The sequence below is a fragment of the Taeniopygia guttata genome, chromosome 5, assembly GCF_048771995.1.
Source record: "Taeniopygia guttata chromosome 5, bTaeGut7.mat, whole genome shotgun sequence".
NCBI lineage: Eukaryota > Metazoa > Chordata > Aves > Passeriformes > Estrildidae > Taeniopygia > Taeniopygia guttata.
In genome coordinates this window covers 10819393-10832739 of record NC_133030.1, presented here as the reverse complement: position 1 = coordinate 10832739, position 13347 = coordinate 10819393, and the positions used below count along the sequence as shown (strand labels likewise).

Genomic DNA, 13347 nt, shown 5'->3' with positions numbered 1-13347 from the left:
TAATGAAAAAATAATTCATTCTTCTCATTAAAAAGTCAAGCCTAGAATTTGTATTGCTATGAAGAAAATAGGGAAATTAATATAATAAGGTTTTGAATTCTATACAGTAGTAATCACCGTGTGCAGAAAGTTTAAAGAAGAGAATATTTAAATAATGAAAATGGAACACTGTAATGTCTCTTCAGGGAAGATATTTTTTGTTAATCACTTCAGATTTCACCCTCTCTTATTTTTTTTTAATGGAGGAATTGAAGGAGGCAGTTGTCCATGTAGCTAATCTAGCCTGTCATGACTTTGATGTTTGTAGGAGGAGAAGGAATCTGCTGATGCCAAACTTTCCAAGCTGAAGCTGCAGAACAAAGCCAAGGTTGCATCATTAACCTCTCAGCTGGAAGAACTTAAGAGGCAGTTACCAGTGGCAGAAGGCTTAGAGGCCAAAGCAGAACCAAAAAAGGTAAGGTGTTCTCATATTTGAAAGCAGTTACAATTTCCGGGGTGCTGTAGGCTTTTTTCCATGCTGGGTTCAATGGGGAAATTCAAATTTTAAGCTGAGTCAGGTTAAGATCAAGGTAGACTGAGTAGGTGCTGTCAATTCATCTGTATTTCTATTTAATTCTTTTATTTTTCAATAGAAATCTAGAAAATTGCACATTCCCTTCAAATTGTTTTAGTAAAAATTTCTCACTCCTTCATCCTATTAGCAACTCAAAGTTTTGACACATGTAAATCAGGCAGATAAAGTTTGGAGAAGAAATGAAAACAAAACCTGTCTTGTTCCTTAGGGAGTGTATAACTGTCCTTACTAGCAAAATGTAAATTAAGTGTTGGAAAGTGACAGGTGTTTTACTGTTAACAGGAGAGTGTCAGATGTATTTGTAGTAACCCAGTTGTGCAAGTACACTTGTATTTCTTCAGAGTAGGACTTCATGTAGCTTCTAAAATAACTTTAGTGAGGCTTTAGTTTTTCAGGGAGATTGTTACCTTTCCCTTCCAGCACAGCTTTAAAATACAATCAGTTTGTTGCAGTCCCTAGTTTTCCTCAAAAATATGCAGTAATTATTTATTCTTCTGCCTTTTTTTTTTTTTTTTGGCTGACAAAACATGCTTAGCAATATATTTCTTGTAATGGCAGATAATTTCTGTAAAACAACAATTACAACTGGGGAAATTATGATTTAAAATATGCTTAGGAATGGTTGAATTTACATTTTTCTCCCCAGTAGTCCTGTTTTCCCTCTGATATGTATGGACCATACTTGCCAGATTATTTGAGTTTCAATTGCCAGAGAAAGTGAATCTCCTTGCTGCACATTCCAGTCTGCTTTTTAGCAGTAATTATCATGAATAATTTAAATACAAAGACTTTTATAAGCTTAATGCAAATTCTGTGCCAGCTTCTACATGGAATATGAAATATAGAAGAGAACTGAAACAGAGTCTGTGAGTAAAGTCTGCTTTTTTCACCAATATTATCAGACTAAGTAGAGGTGCAGAATCCAGGAGTTGCCTGTTCAATGCAAACCTCCCTGTTTTTGCAGGCATTAAAAGATGGAGACCAGGAAAATGCTGCAGCAAATCGAGGGAAAATTTTAGTGCTGAGAAGGAGAATTGAAGAGCTGGAATCCCAGATCACACAAAAAAACGAAGAGCTACAGAAAAAGGTTGTGTTTTGTATGACATGACTTTTTGCCTTTGTGGTGTAGGATTATGTTTAAATATGTTTATATAAGTATATCTTTAATTCTGTGCTAATGAACAGCTGTTCTTGGATTTTTGTGTTGAGGAATTATGTTACAGCCTCAGCAAGGGCAGTGGGAATTCTGTCATTGTGCCTTCAGTGAGCAGGAAATCCTCGATCAATGGAGAAGGATACACAAAGATGAGCTCTGTGGGTCAATGCTGTATTTAAATTTTGCTTTTTGAACAAAAGTACTGGTTTGCTTCCATTTTCCTCATTGAAAAAATAGGTCATAACAGGAAGAAATGTAGGCAAGGGCTGATTTCATGTTGTGGTGTTTTGTGAACATAACTCCCCTGGGGATGGTGGCAGGAATGGGAATGCTGCAGAGTTTGAGAGACAAAGGTTCAGTAAATAATGGTTACACTTCAGACAGATCCAGTTATACATCTGATTGTGATTTTTGGAGTACTCTAACACAGGCAGTAGGGAAATGATGCAGACCATTCTTTTGTGCTGGAGATGGAAACATAGAGCACAAACAATTCTGCCTTTTCATCTCAGGATGCTGAGCTGGAGGTGCAGCGCAGCCGTGGGGCTGACATGGATGCCATGCTGGCAGAGAAGGAGAAGAAGCTGGCTGAAAGGGATGCTTACATCAGGGATTTGCAGGTGGCCTGTGCATCCAGTGATGCTGCCAATCAAGTATTCTTGCCCAATGAAGAACTGAAGGTATGTTAGCAGCTCATTTATAAAATCTCTGTAGAGCTTGCAAGTTACCAATGAATTGTGGTATGTTGTCAATCCCTCTCTGAAATACAGTTAATTCATGTGAATAAAAATTCTTTATTGATTATTTTAATTTATACATATATATATATATACTTGCTTATTTTGTTCTTGTCAAGGAAAGGCTTCATGATTACTGTATCATTTTTCTGTTGTCTTTTGGTTTGCATTGTAAAGAAGCAGCTGACAGCTAAAGAGTCATCGCTGCAAAGCATGGAGATTCTGGTGCAGAACCTTACCAAGAAGGTGGGAGACAGTGAGGAAAAATGCAGCTTGTTCCAGGAGCAGATCGAGAGTCTGAAAAACATTCAAAGCAAGGAAAGAGAGCATTTCCAAGGAAAAGAAGCTACATACATGGAAAATGTAAGTACATGCAGTATTTCAGAAGTTATCTCCAGTAAGAGTGCTACAAGCGACCTTGGAAGTAGAATACAGGTGTTTGAGGAGGATTTGGGCTTAGTTGATAGAAACTTGCTAGGAGTGAAATTAAGTGACTAATTAGTGTATTTAGTGTTACTGGAAGCAAAATTCATACTTAATTTGGAGTCCATTATCTTGCTGTACCTTTAGTTAGACAGTTCAGTGTGGTTTTACTATAGTTTGTGGACTGGTTTCATATTTTTGTTTTTGGTTTTAGATACGTATGTTTCAAAATATTATCCAGGAAAAAGAAAAGGAGCTGGAAACGCAGAGAGAAAAGCATGAGCAGGAGCTTTTTAGATTAGCTGCTAAATGTGATGCAAGTGCTGACCTAGAACAGGTACGTTGCTCTGGAAACTCAGCAGCTTGAATTGGGAGTCATGTAATTACTAAACTCTGTGACACAGTTCAAGTGTTGGGTTGGGAGAATAAAAATAAGTCTTTTATAGATTGCTTGATTATTTAACTTTATTTTTGGTAGCTACTAAAGGCTTTGAAACAGAAGCTCCATGAAAAGGAAGAAGTCATGCTGGGAAGGACACAGGTGATTGATGTCTTGCAAAAAGAGCTGGATGCCAAGGACCACCAACTGAAAGTAAGAAGTGCCATAAGTAGGAGTATGGGTATAATATGTGACAGTGGTAGGGAAAATACTGTGCATTAAAATTACAAATGGTTTTTGTGCTGGTTTGTTTTTTTATTAACAGGAGATTAATGAAAACCTGAAACGTCTTCTGTCTGAAAAAGAAAACCTCCAGTCTAAACTGGATGCTGAGAAACATGTAATGAGAGCCCAATTAAAAGACATGATGGAGAAACATGAGCTTGAAATGACAAAAGTTAAGGCGAAATACAATGCTGAACTGCATGAAATTCAAGAGAAACATGAAACTGAGCTGCAAGAGAAAGATCAGGCCTTGGTTCAGCTTCAGAAACGAGTGGCAGAATTGAGTGGTAATGGACAGAGTAACTCCAAAGAAGTCAAGGATCTGGAATCTATAACCAAAGAGAAGATACAAGATTTGGAAGGTAACCTATTTAAACAGTTGTCATTAAAGGTTTCTTTGCCCCAGACTTTTTCGTCTTTTGAACCAATGTCATACTTACTGCAGTTAGAAGTATGTGAAATTTGATGGAATATTATTGCCACAGTAATTAAAGTGATCAAGTACTATAATAATGAGGGTTAGAGGATTACCAAGATAATCCCATGAACTGTAAATTTCTCACTGTTTCTAATTCTTATGTTTTTCTGTAAGTGCTGGTGTCTTGTGTCTGTAACTTCCAGTTGCTAAGGAAATTGCACACAAGGTTTGTAATAATAATCTCTCTACAGTTTTAAATAATTACTGCTTCTTGTTTCTTAGTCCAAGTGAAATTGAAAACAGAAGAGGCCAGCAAATCTGAAGCCAAGTTCTTGAAAATGAAGGCCTGGTCTAAATCAAGAATCAAACAGCTGGAGGATGAACTGAAAAATGTATGTGTAGCTTTGTGTTTAAGGGTCTGTGCCTTTCTCCAACTACTGTGCTTGGAGTTTTGATTGGAAAAAAGTAAACTGTGGTGTAAATAGAATATTAAAATAATTGACTTTATGAATTAATGTATGAAAATGGAATGCACATAAAATGTTGATACAAGATGTAGTGTAAATAAAAAATATTACAAATTGTGTTACCAACGTTCAGGAGTAAATTTGTTAGAGAGAGCTGCTCTATTACACTTTAAATATTAGAAAAACAGCTATTTTAGATACTACTAAACAATAAGAAAAAAAAGGACTTTGCTGTGATTTTTTGTGTTTGAAACCCCCATAACTGTATTTTCTTTCAGTTTTCCTCAAAGAACAATGATGTATCTGCCTTAAGCAATCGCGTGTCAGAATTAGAAGTTCAAAATGAAGAACTACAGTCAAAACTGCAGTCATTGCATGAAATTGGAGCTCAAAATGGTAAAAGAAAATCTTTTGCAGATGATCTTTGCAGATGATCCAAAGCAAAGAGACAAAGAAAAATTGTGTCCTCATGAACCAAATTTGTTATGTTTTTGTAGAAGAACTGCTGAAAAAGCTGGAGCTCTATGAAGAGCAGCAGAGGAAGCTGCAGGCTGATCTTGACCAAGTTACGAAGAGAGCAGCTTCACAGGTTGACTTGAAAATTGATTTGCATGAGTTATTGATTAATGGTGCTAATTAGACTTTGAGAATTGTGGCAGCTGGATTTTGGAGCTGAGAATTAATTTATGGATAGATGGAATTGTCAGTGGCTATTCAGTTGGAGGATATGGTTTTGAGTTGCTCAATAAGATTGATTTCTACCTACTTTTCACACACTTTAAATTACATTTTCCCGAGCCGTTTTCTATTTATTTAGTTAGGTTTTACATGAGTCAAAGTGTGGCTGTTATTTTGTAGAAAAAATTCGTTTTAATATTTTATGAAGTCATGGGACTTGTTTTTCACATACTCTACAATATCTACGGTCTACACTTAACAATTTCTGAGATTTTTATTAAAGTAAAATGGTGAATTATGATGGTTTGCAACTCACAATGTATTTACATTTGCAGAGGGGTGTGGTAATTTTTTTTTAATACAGAATTTCTCTTGTTAGGCCAGTGAATCGGGTAGTGTGGATGAATTGCAGAATCAGCTCTTGGAATGGCAGGAAAATGTCCCAGAGTCAGAGGAGTCCCGGGATCAAGTCCGAGAAGAGAAATCTGCCATGGCCTTGAGAATGGCTCAGATTGAGGAGGAGAGAGAAGGTGAATTTTATTTCCAGTACAATAATCCTGTTTTTATAGATATGTGTGTGTCTGCTGTGCTTCAAACCAAATTGATAGCACATCACCATGGCTCATTTCTGTAGTCGTAAAATATGTATAATTAGTGAAATTGCTGAAATTTGCAATTTCTGCTTTTTCCTATTCCCTCAAGTTTGTTTTTCATATACTAATCTTGTTTTATATAATTTTTATTATGTAGATGTGCTGTTCTATTTGCCATTTGAGCTGCTGCTTTGTCAGACTGCTTGACAGGTTTATTGTCTGCATATGATAAATGGTAAAAATGATAAAAAAAGGTATTTTATCAATGGTAAATAGTTCCCCATTGAAATATTAAAGCTGCCTGCCTAGAGAATTGGTGATTGTGTGGGGGACTATAGTGTTGGTTTAAATTAGAGGAATGAAGGTGGTGATTAAACAAAATGTACCTGACATGGAATTTCTCTTTAGGAAATTTCTCATTAATTCTATTTAGGATATTTAGTGATCTGTTAGTAGGTGCCACTTGTATAGGCCAGCTGAATAATGCTCACTGGCAGTGACTTGGAGGTGGTTAAAAATATCAAATTACCTGTAGAAAATAGCATTTCAACTAATGTCAGGTTTTAGAGCTTGCTAAATTATTACTTAATCAGCTGATGAGAGACTGAAGTTGCTTCTATTAAAGCTTATAAAAATCTGGTTAAATTTTAGATAGCTTTTACTGCTCTTTCCATGCCATCTGAACTAAATTACAGTTTTTGTCCCCTTAGTTAAGTGTGGGGAATAATGGCAAATTTTAATGCACAGGACCTACCATCATAATTAATCCAGTTAGTTAATTAGAGCCTTCTCTTTTCAATCAGCAACTGAATTATTTTTCACTTCCATGATCCATTTGAAAGTTCAGTGTGTAAGCACAGAAATGTTATAAGGATCACGTCTCTTCTTTTTGAAGGATTTATGCTTTGTTATTGAAAGGGAATAATACCCCTCCATCAAATCTACCTGTTGGCACATCTGTGCTGGCCACAGAACCACATAGAATATTAATAACACTTGTAAAATTTCCTCTGCCTCAGTCCAGGTTTAATTTTGCATTTTTTTTTCCCCTTGGGAATAGCATGATCTTTCTGTTTCTTTTTTTCCTGCCGTTCCACCTGGTGAGCCCTGAGCGTCCCTTCCCCCTCCACTCCTACCCTCACTGCGATCTGGGCAGCCAGGGAGAGCAGTTTCCCATCAGTTTTGTGCATGCAGGTTCCTGCAGCAATGGCCCCTTGGAATGTACTGTTGCTGATTTCTCCTGCTCTTGCTTCTTGTGGAGGAAATTGCCAACAGTACCTTGCAAGGTCTGCCATTGATGGTTTGTGGATTTTACCAATATGTGTAACAACTGCTGGGTTTTAACCTGAGTTTCTCCTGCCTTGCAATACCTGTTTCTTCTTTTCTATTAATGAAATCATCTTTTCAATATAGTAACAGCTGACTCCATATTTATCTTATATCTAGAGACAAATTTCTTGGCTTGCCACAAGTAGTTGTGACTAAGTAAGAATCAAGTTAATTCTTAGTGCCACCTGAAATTCAGTAGTATTTAAAAAAAAAAATAATATTCCATCCAATAAATTGCTGAACTTGCATGCATTAATATTAGCTACCAATATTTTAAGCCATATGCAAGTAGTATGTAGCATCAATAGTGATTCAGGGAAGTACAAACACATCATGATCTGTTATATGCAGTGCATATCTGAAAAAAGGTGTTCTGAGACATTTTTGGGGTTTTTATGTTAGATAATTGCAAATGAAAAGCTTCCTAAGATGCTGTAAAACATTAGAAAATGTATTTACTTAGTAATTGTTGTTAAAGCAATGCTCAATTTAACTGGAAGTGTTTTAACACTTGGCTGAGTGTGCTAAGTCATTCTAAAGCTCCAATTCCTATTCTTCCATTATTCTTGTGACAGTGGTAATTTCACTGTTTTTTTTTCATTATCAGATATTCAGGAGCCTAAATGTGTTGAGTTCCTATATTGCAGTGTCAGAGGAGGGATTATATTTTTACCCGGAATAGATCTTATTCTTTGAACCCCTTAACCGGTAGTTTCTGTAAACAGAGGTTTAAGGCCTGTGATCAAAATTTGGCATTTAATTTTACAGCCTTGAAAAAGTATGTATAATGATAAAAAAATGTGTAAAATCTAGAAACTACACAAGGGTGTTTAAAACACTTATGAATTGATAGTGCAAGAAGCCAAAGTGTAATTGAAATCAGAAGTATGATCCAATGTATCAGTCCCACTTGAAAAGGATCATTTTTTTTTCTTTATTTTTTTCTCCACTAATCTTTTCTGACAGACATTAGGGGTGTAATGTTGCAATATTACAGGAAGAATTTAAATCTAGCAGGTGCTACAGAATTGTGAGTTAAGGAAATCTGTGGTATAAGCAGTCCTTGGCCAATTCAGATGAAAGCAGAGTATTCCCTATAGGGCTGAATCTCCAAATTGTTCCTTACAGATGCATTGATACCAATTATTTGAGTTTTGTGTGCTGTGAGGACACCCGTGAATTCATGTGCTTAAACTGAAAGCCAAGTTTGTAATTACCCAATTAATGTAACTTTCAATTAAAGTATGGAGCCGCCTTTACTTGCCCTCCCTTTCCCTGGCTGTGCTGCTGTGTCTGCTTTGCATGGAACGTGTTGTTTCCTAACCTTTACCCCAAACGTGTTTTGTTGTATCACAAAACAGATGGGAATGCACTTCAGATGACAAATAATTTCTAACAATGAACAGGATGCATACCTAAGCTTTCATATTCTCAATTTATTCAGTGTGTTTATTTACCAGTGATTCTGTATTTGTCCTGAAAGAATGATGTTACTAATTTATAATAAAATGGTTTGATGCCAGTTTGCAGTGTAACACGTGCTTGTGACTTCCTCAAATGATCTGGCTTTAGAGCTTGCGCTAAAATTAAAGTTTTTATAAAAATTAATGTGCTTGTTGAGAATAAAAAGGCATCAGCTGAAAAAGCTGTGGTTTTCATCATACAAATTAGGCATATTTGAACCTGGTAAATTGAGATGTAATTTGGCATTTTAATTGATTGGCTTTCCTTCTTAGTATGGTAAAACCTCACCCTTTCCACCCTCCTGTATAAAGTCTTCCTTTAAAGCTGATGAAGAAGTGAAGTTAGACTTCGGTTTGCTTCTTCTTAGTGAGATGCTCAGACTTTATGTTCTACATAGCAATGTTGGAGGGAAATCACAAGGTGAATGCAGTGGATTTTAATCTTTAATCTTGTTCCTGTCAGTCATTTGTAGGGACTTCACCCTGTCCCTGGTCTCTTTTCATGTAGTAGTGTCTGATATAAATGTAAATGCTTTCCTGTGGCACAAAACTGATTGAGGATGACTGGTTCTTTCCTGGCTGCTCCGATCCAGCCATAGTCTCAGGGCAGCAGGAGCTGGAGGAGGAACTGGCTACAGTTCAAGGAATGGGCAGGCTGCAGCAGGCAAGAAGAAAAGGCAGTCAGACCAGCAGGAAGCTGCAGGTGGGTTCCAAGAGATGTGAGTTTATTTTTACCTGTCTGCTAAAAAAAATGTGGAAAGTACTGTTATTTATGTGGTGCTTTAGTCTTTCAAACATTAGGAGCTTAAGAACAGAGATTGGAACTGAAAACACTGATAAATTTAATGATCATGTACATAGCCAGAAGATGAGAAATTCCAATGGCATCACACCTCTTACTCCTTTCCATTGAAAAATCACAAGGTTCTGTCTGGAGTAATTTCCATACCTGAAGCCATGTGCATGCTTCAGATGTTAAGGCCATTTTTGGTTTCTGTAAAATCTTTACAAATCTCTTTGCTGGTGGAGCTTTTCTGAATAATTAGTGCCACTTCATTCAGGTGGACTTCTAGGCAGGTGATGCTGTACCTTGCATGAAAAAGTGGTAACTTTTTTAAGAATTAGGATGTCATTGTCCCATTAACAGACCGTTGGAAGAAGATAATTAGTTAACGGATACTTCAGAGAACTCTTCGGAAATCAGGACACTAATTAAGATATCCAAACCTTGTTATCCATTAGCTTCTCAGATAGCCAAGGGTGTTTTTAAAGGCTTGCAGGTATCTTAAAAAACCTGTGGGAGACTTGGCTTTTCTGGAAATAATAGCTGGAAGCTGGGGAGGTCGCTCGGGTCCACAGCAATCTGACATACATGCATTTAAGTGCCTGAATCAGTGCTGAGTTTTGGGATTTTTGATTGTGGTTTTAGTAGCAGAATTATCTTAGCCCTGCTTGTTTCCTTCTTTAAGTTAAATTTCCTTCTCCTGTTTTGTGTGTAGGAAGAATTCCCCTTCGATGGCAAACAATGCTTCCAAGAACTGAATGTCACCTTGGGTAGCACTGACTCAGCTGAAGGAGAAAACATGGGAGGTTGGTGGCCAGAGTACCCTTCACCTGATGCAGGTGTGATGGCGACTAGACAGTTGATGAAAGCATGCACACAGCATCTGCATTTTTATGTCTATTTTTGTTTTCAAATTCAGCTAACAGCCCATTTTTGGTGTATTCTAATCTTTGTTGGATTTTTTTGGCTTGTGTTTTCTTCCTTTCCGTTTCCAAGCATGTGCGTGCTGGATGAACTGCCTAGTTCTGGCTCACAAGTACAGCATCATTATGGCTGAGCACTGGAATTGGTTGAGCTTTGATGCCCATCAGATAGTCCACGTGTTTGTTTTAAGTTATGAGTCTTGTTCCTCTGAATGTATTTCCAGTTTATATCACAGTTGTGTTGCAAACCAGAATTCCATTTCATTGCTGCTTAATTTAAAAATACAATTCTCAGTTTTTAATGTTGATGTTTTTATATTAGTGGTAAAGATTGCAAATACATCTTTTTGTTAAGATGGGATTGGTTCACTTGCAAATTATCAGTCCAGACCAGTTTATTAATAATTACTTAATGTATGATCCTGCAAGCACCTGATCAACTTGTGGTTAATGTAACTAGAGCCACCCTATTGGTTGAGCCACAATAGTGGTGGCTCAATATTCGAGTATTTCTGCTAGGTCCTCTGAGTTCGTAAGCTCTCCAACTTATTTTGGTTTTCCAACAGTTAAGGGTATTTTGCCATCTAAATTTTGGGAATGTAGTGCCTCAGCCATTTCCACTAGAAATAGGTAAGATTTGTTTGTGCCCAACACTGATGAGAACTTAGAGTTGCAGCCACTTCTAGACTTTGGAAATTTTGGTAGACCTCTCTTGAAAGAATTTTCCTTCTTTGATCTGAGTAGGTTTACGGAGTGTGGTTGAAGAGTTGGAATTGGAAAGAAACCAGCTGCAGGAGCAAATACTTCTTCTGGAAGAGCGTTGTCAGGATTTGGAAGATAGATTTCAGCTTCAAGGTAGAATGGAGGCTCTCCAGGTGAGCTTTGGAGTTGTGTAAACCTGATGATGCAAGAGAATCATTCTCAGTTTATGTTCTTTATATCACAGCCTACTGTAAGCCAAACTCATCAATTTGCAGCTGACAAAAAATGGCTGAAACCTAATTTACACTCATTAATTATGTTGTCAAAGAGTGTGCACATCCTGTATGCTTTGAGGTTGAAACCTATTGCTTTTGTTCAGCATGTGGAAAATTATGATTAGGATTAAGCTTTATTTGTTCTAGAAACCTAGTAAAAAGACAACATGATTTTCATAATTCTTTGTAGAAGTCTTTGCCAGAAGGTCCAGAATTAGATTTGGTTATGATTCCATTGATTTTCCCACTTCTTATATCCCTCAAGTTTCTTTTCTGTAAGTGCGTGTATATTTAATTTTTCATATGTATATATGTGTACACATTTTTAGAGAAGAAACTGCTTATATAAAAATGATCTATAATTTTATATAAATATATACACATGCAATCTAAACTCTAGATATTACCTAGACACATCGTTATATTTTAAAACCATTCACTGATGGCCCCACAAAGAACAGTTGAGTTATTTTAAAAGGAAAAGTTATTTTTAGTATTGCCTGACTGATAAATTACTGTGGTAATTTGTGAACCATATTTTCACTGAGTGGCACAACTGATCTTGCACTCAAACTCTTGGTTCTTTACTCATAGTTCCTTATCTTTTAAGTTGCACATGTATAAAAAAGATGACTCGTTTTGAGATGAGAGACAGCTTACATTAATTATTGAGACTCTTGTAACGAAGCCTTTCAATACAGGTAACGTTTGGTGTAGAGGAAGAAGGGCAGCTGTTGAGGGCAGTGCAGGTGTGTTCTGTCTCCTCCAAAATGCCACCTTCTGTTCATGGATGGTGACAAGTTTGCCACGTTTGTCCTACTTGCTGTTGATTCTGGATGTGTTTTGCTTTTGGTTGTTGGTTGCTGTTGTACGACTTTTTTTTTTCTTTTTTTCTTGTGCTTTTATTTTTGAATTGGTGCAGTGGATCTGACTAGAGTAGGAGATTTGTACTGTGTTTGAAACCTCCAAAAAGCTGTGTGAACAAAATGAAGTTCTCTCATGCTTCTCTGAGTGTGATAATGCTCTTCATCATGGCTTTGTTGCAGAATGAAAATGAGCGTTTGCAAGCTCAACTCACCCAACTACGCAACCAACAAATGCGAGATGTTGAAAAGCATCAGATTCTGATCTCTGGCTTGAATGAGCAGCTTAAAGGGTAAAACGAAGGTTCTTTACAGCTCCACACACCATTGACTTTCTTTGCTTTAAACTTCAACTTCTAATTAGGCATATAATCTTTCAAAATACTTGAAAAAACAGTTACTTGACTCATGTATCTGTTAGCAGTTGTGTTATTTTTATACTTGGAAGCTAAGGTGGAAAGTGTAAAAATAATGATTGTCTTGGTTTGGGGTTAGTAAATTTAGAGAACTTAACACAAGCTTTGTTTTCAAAATGTCTAAATACGTATTTTCTTCTCAGTTTGAGTGACAGAAATAGCTTCCTTGAAAATTCACTTGGAGAAAGAGAACAAAAACTGGTGAGCACGACAGAAAAGCTGGAACAAGTTGAAACTTTGAGGAAACTGCTTCAAGAAAAGGATATTCTAAACAAAGAGCTTGGGGAAAAGTTTGTGTATGCTGAGCAAAAAGTAAGTTAAACTTATAGTTAGTATTTCACTTATTAGAACTGATGAGTTTTAACCATAACTTTCGGTTTGTGTCCCAACAGAATTATTGTTTTCTCAGTCTGAAAGTTGGTACTTTGTCTTTACACTTTTGTTCATTTAATTGCTTTGCTTTAAGTTTGGTGTAAGGATTTCTTAGACCCAACACAGCTTTGCATGAAAGTATTTACATTTTATTGGGGTGATAAGTTTTTTTAAATGAATTTAAAAGTATAAACTTGACTTTTGTGTAAACTCAATATTATAACTGTTAACATCACAATTTTAATAGAATTCTATGTATTTCTGTCATATGAACTTCTACTGTTAATGCTAAGCTGAATGAAGCCTTAAAGAAATGCAGTGTGTATGAAGTGGAGAACGTTGAGCAGAAAACAGCCATCACTGATCTCACAGAAAGAGTCGCTACACTGAAAGAAAAGGTAATTTATAAAAATAATGTAAGATAAGAAATTCTGTGTTCATTTTTCATGGCCCATTTAAATGTCAGCAAAAGTGATAGCATGAGCTGCTTTAAATTTCATACACTGAGCT

The 13347-nt window shown here is 36.5% G+C and overlaps 1 protein-coding gene across 8 annotated transcripts in view; it reads left to right on the top strand.

Moving 5' to 3' along the window:
• The window catches only part of LOC100218173 (uncharacterized), a 34306-nt gene that overhangs the window by 3832 nt on the left and 17127 nt on the right, over nt 1-13347 (top strand). For 4 of the 8 annotated variants that reach the window (XM_072929526.1, XM_072929530.1, XM_072929524.1 and 1 more), the window contains 18 exons: nt 308-454; nt 1539-1661; nt 2243-2410; nt 2645-2830; nt 3105-3227; nt 3369-3482; nt 3595-3916; nt 4255-4364; nt 4718-4835; nt 4937-5028; nt 5497-5647; nt 9096-9205; nt 10002-10125; nt 10954-11084; nt 11888-11935; nt 12233-12342; nt 12609-12777; nt 13131-13235. In XM_072929526.1, coding sequence (XP_072785627.1) covers nt 308-454; nt 1539-1661; nt 2243-2410; nt 2645-2830; nt 3105-3227; nt 3369-3482; nt 3595-3916; nt 4255-4364; nt 4718-4835; nt 4937-5028; nt 5497-5647; nt 9096-9205; nt 10002-10125; nt 10954-11084; nt 11888-11935; nt 12233-12342; nt 12609-12777; nt 13131-13235 — 2451 coding nt within the window. The remainder of the gene's footprint in view (nt 1-307; nt 455-1538; nt 1662-2242; nt 2411-2644; nt 2831-3104; nt 3228-3368; nt 3483-3594; nt 3917-4254; nt 4365-4717; nt 4836-4936; nt 5029-5496; nt 5648-9095; nt 9206-10001; nt 10126-10953; nt 11085-11887; nt 11936-12232; nt 12343-12608; nt 12778-13130; nt 13236-13347) is intronic. The other 4 variants (XM_030273526.4, XM_041716687.2, XM_072929528.1 and 1 more) reach the window with 3 other exon arrangements.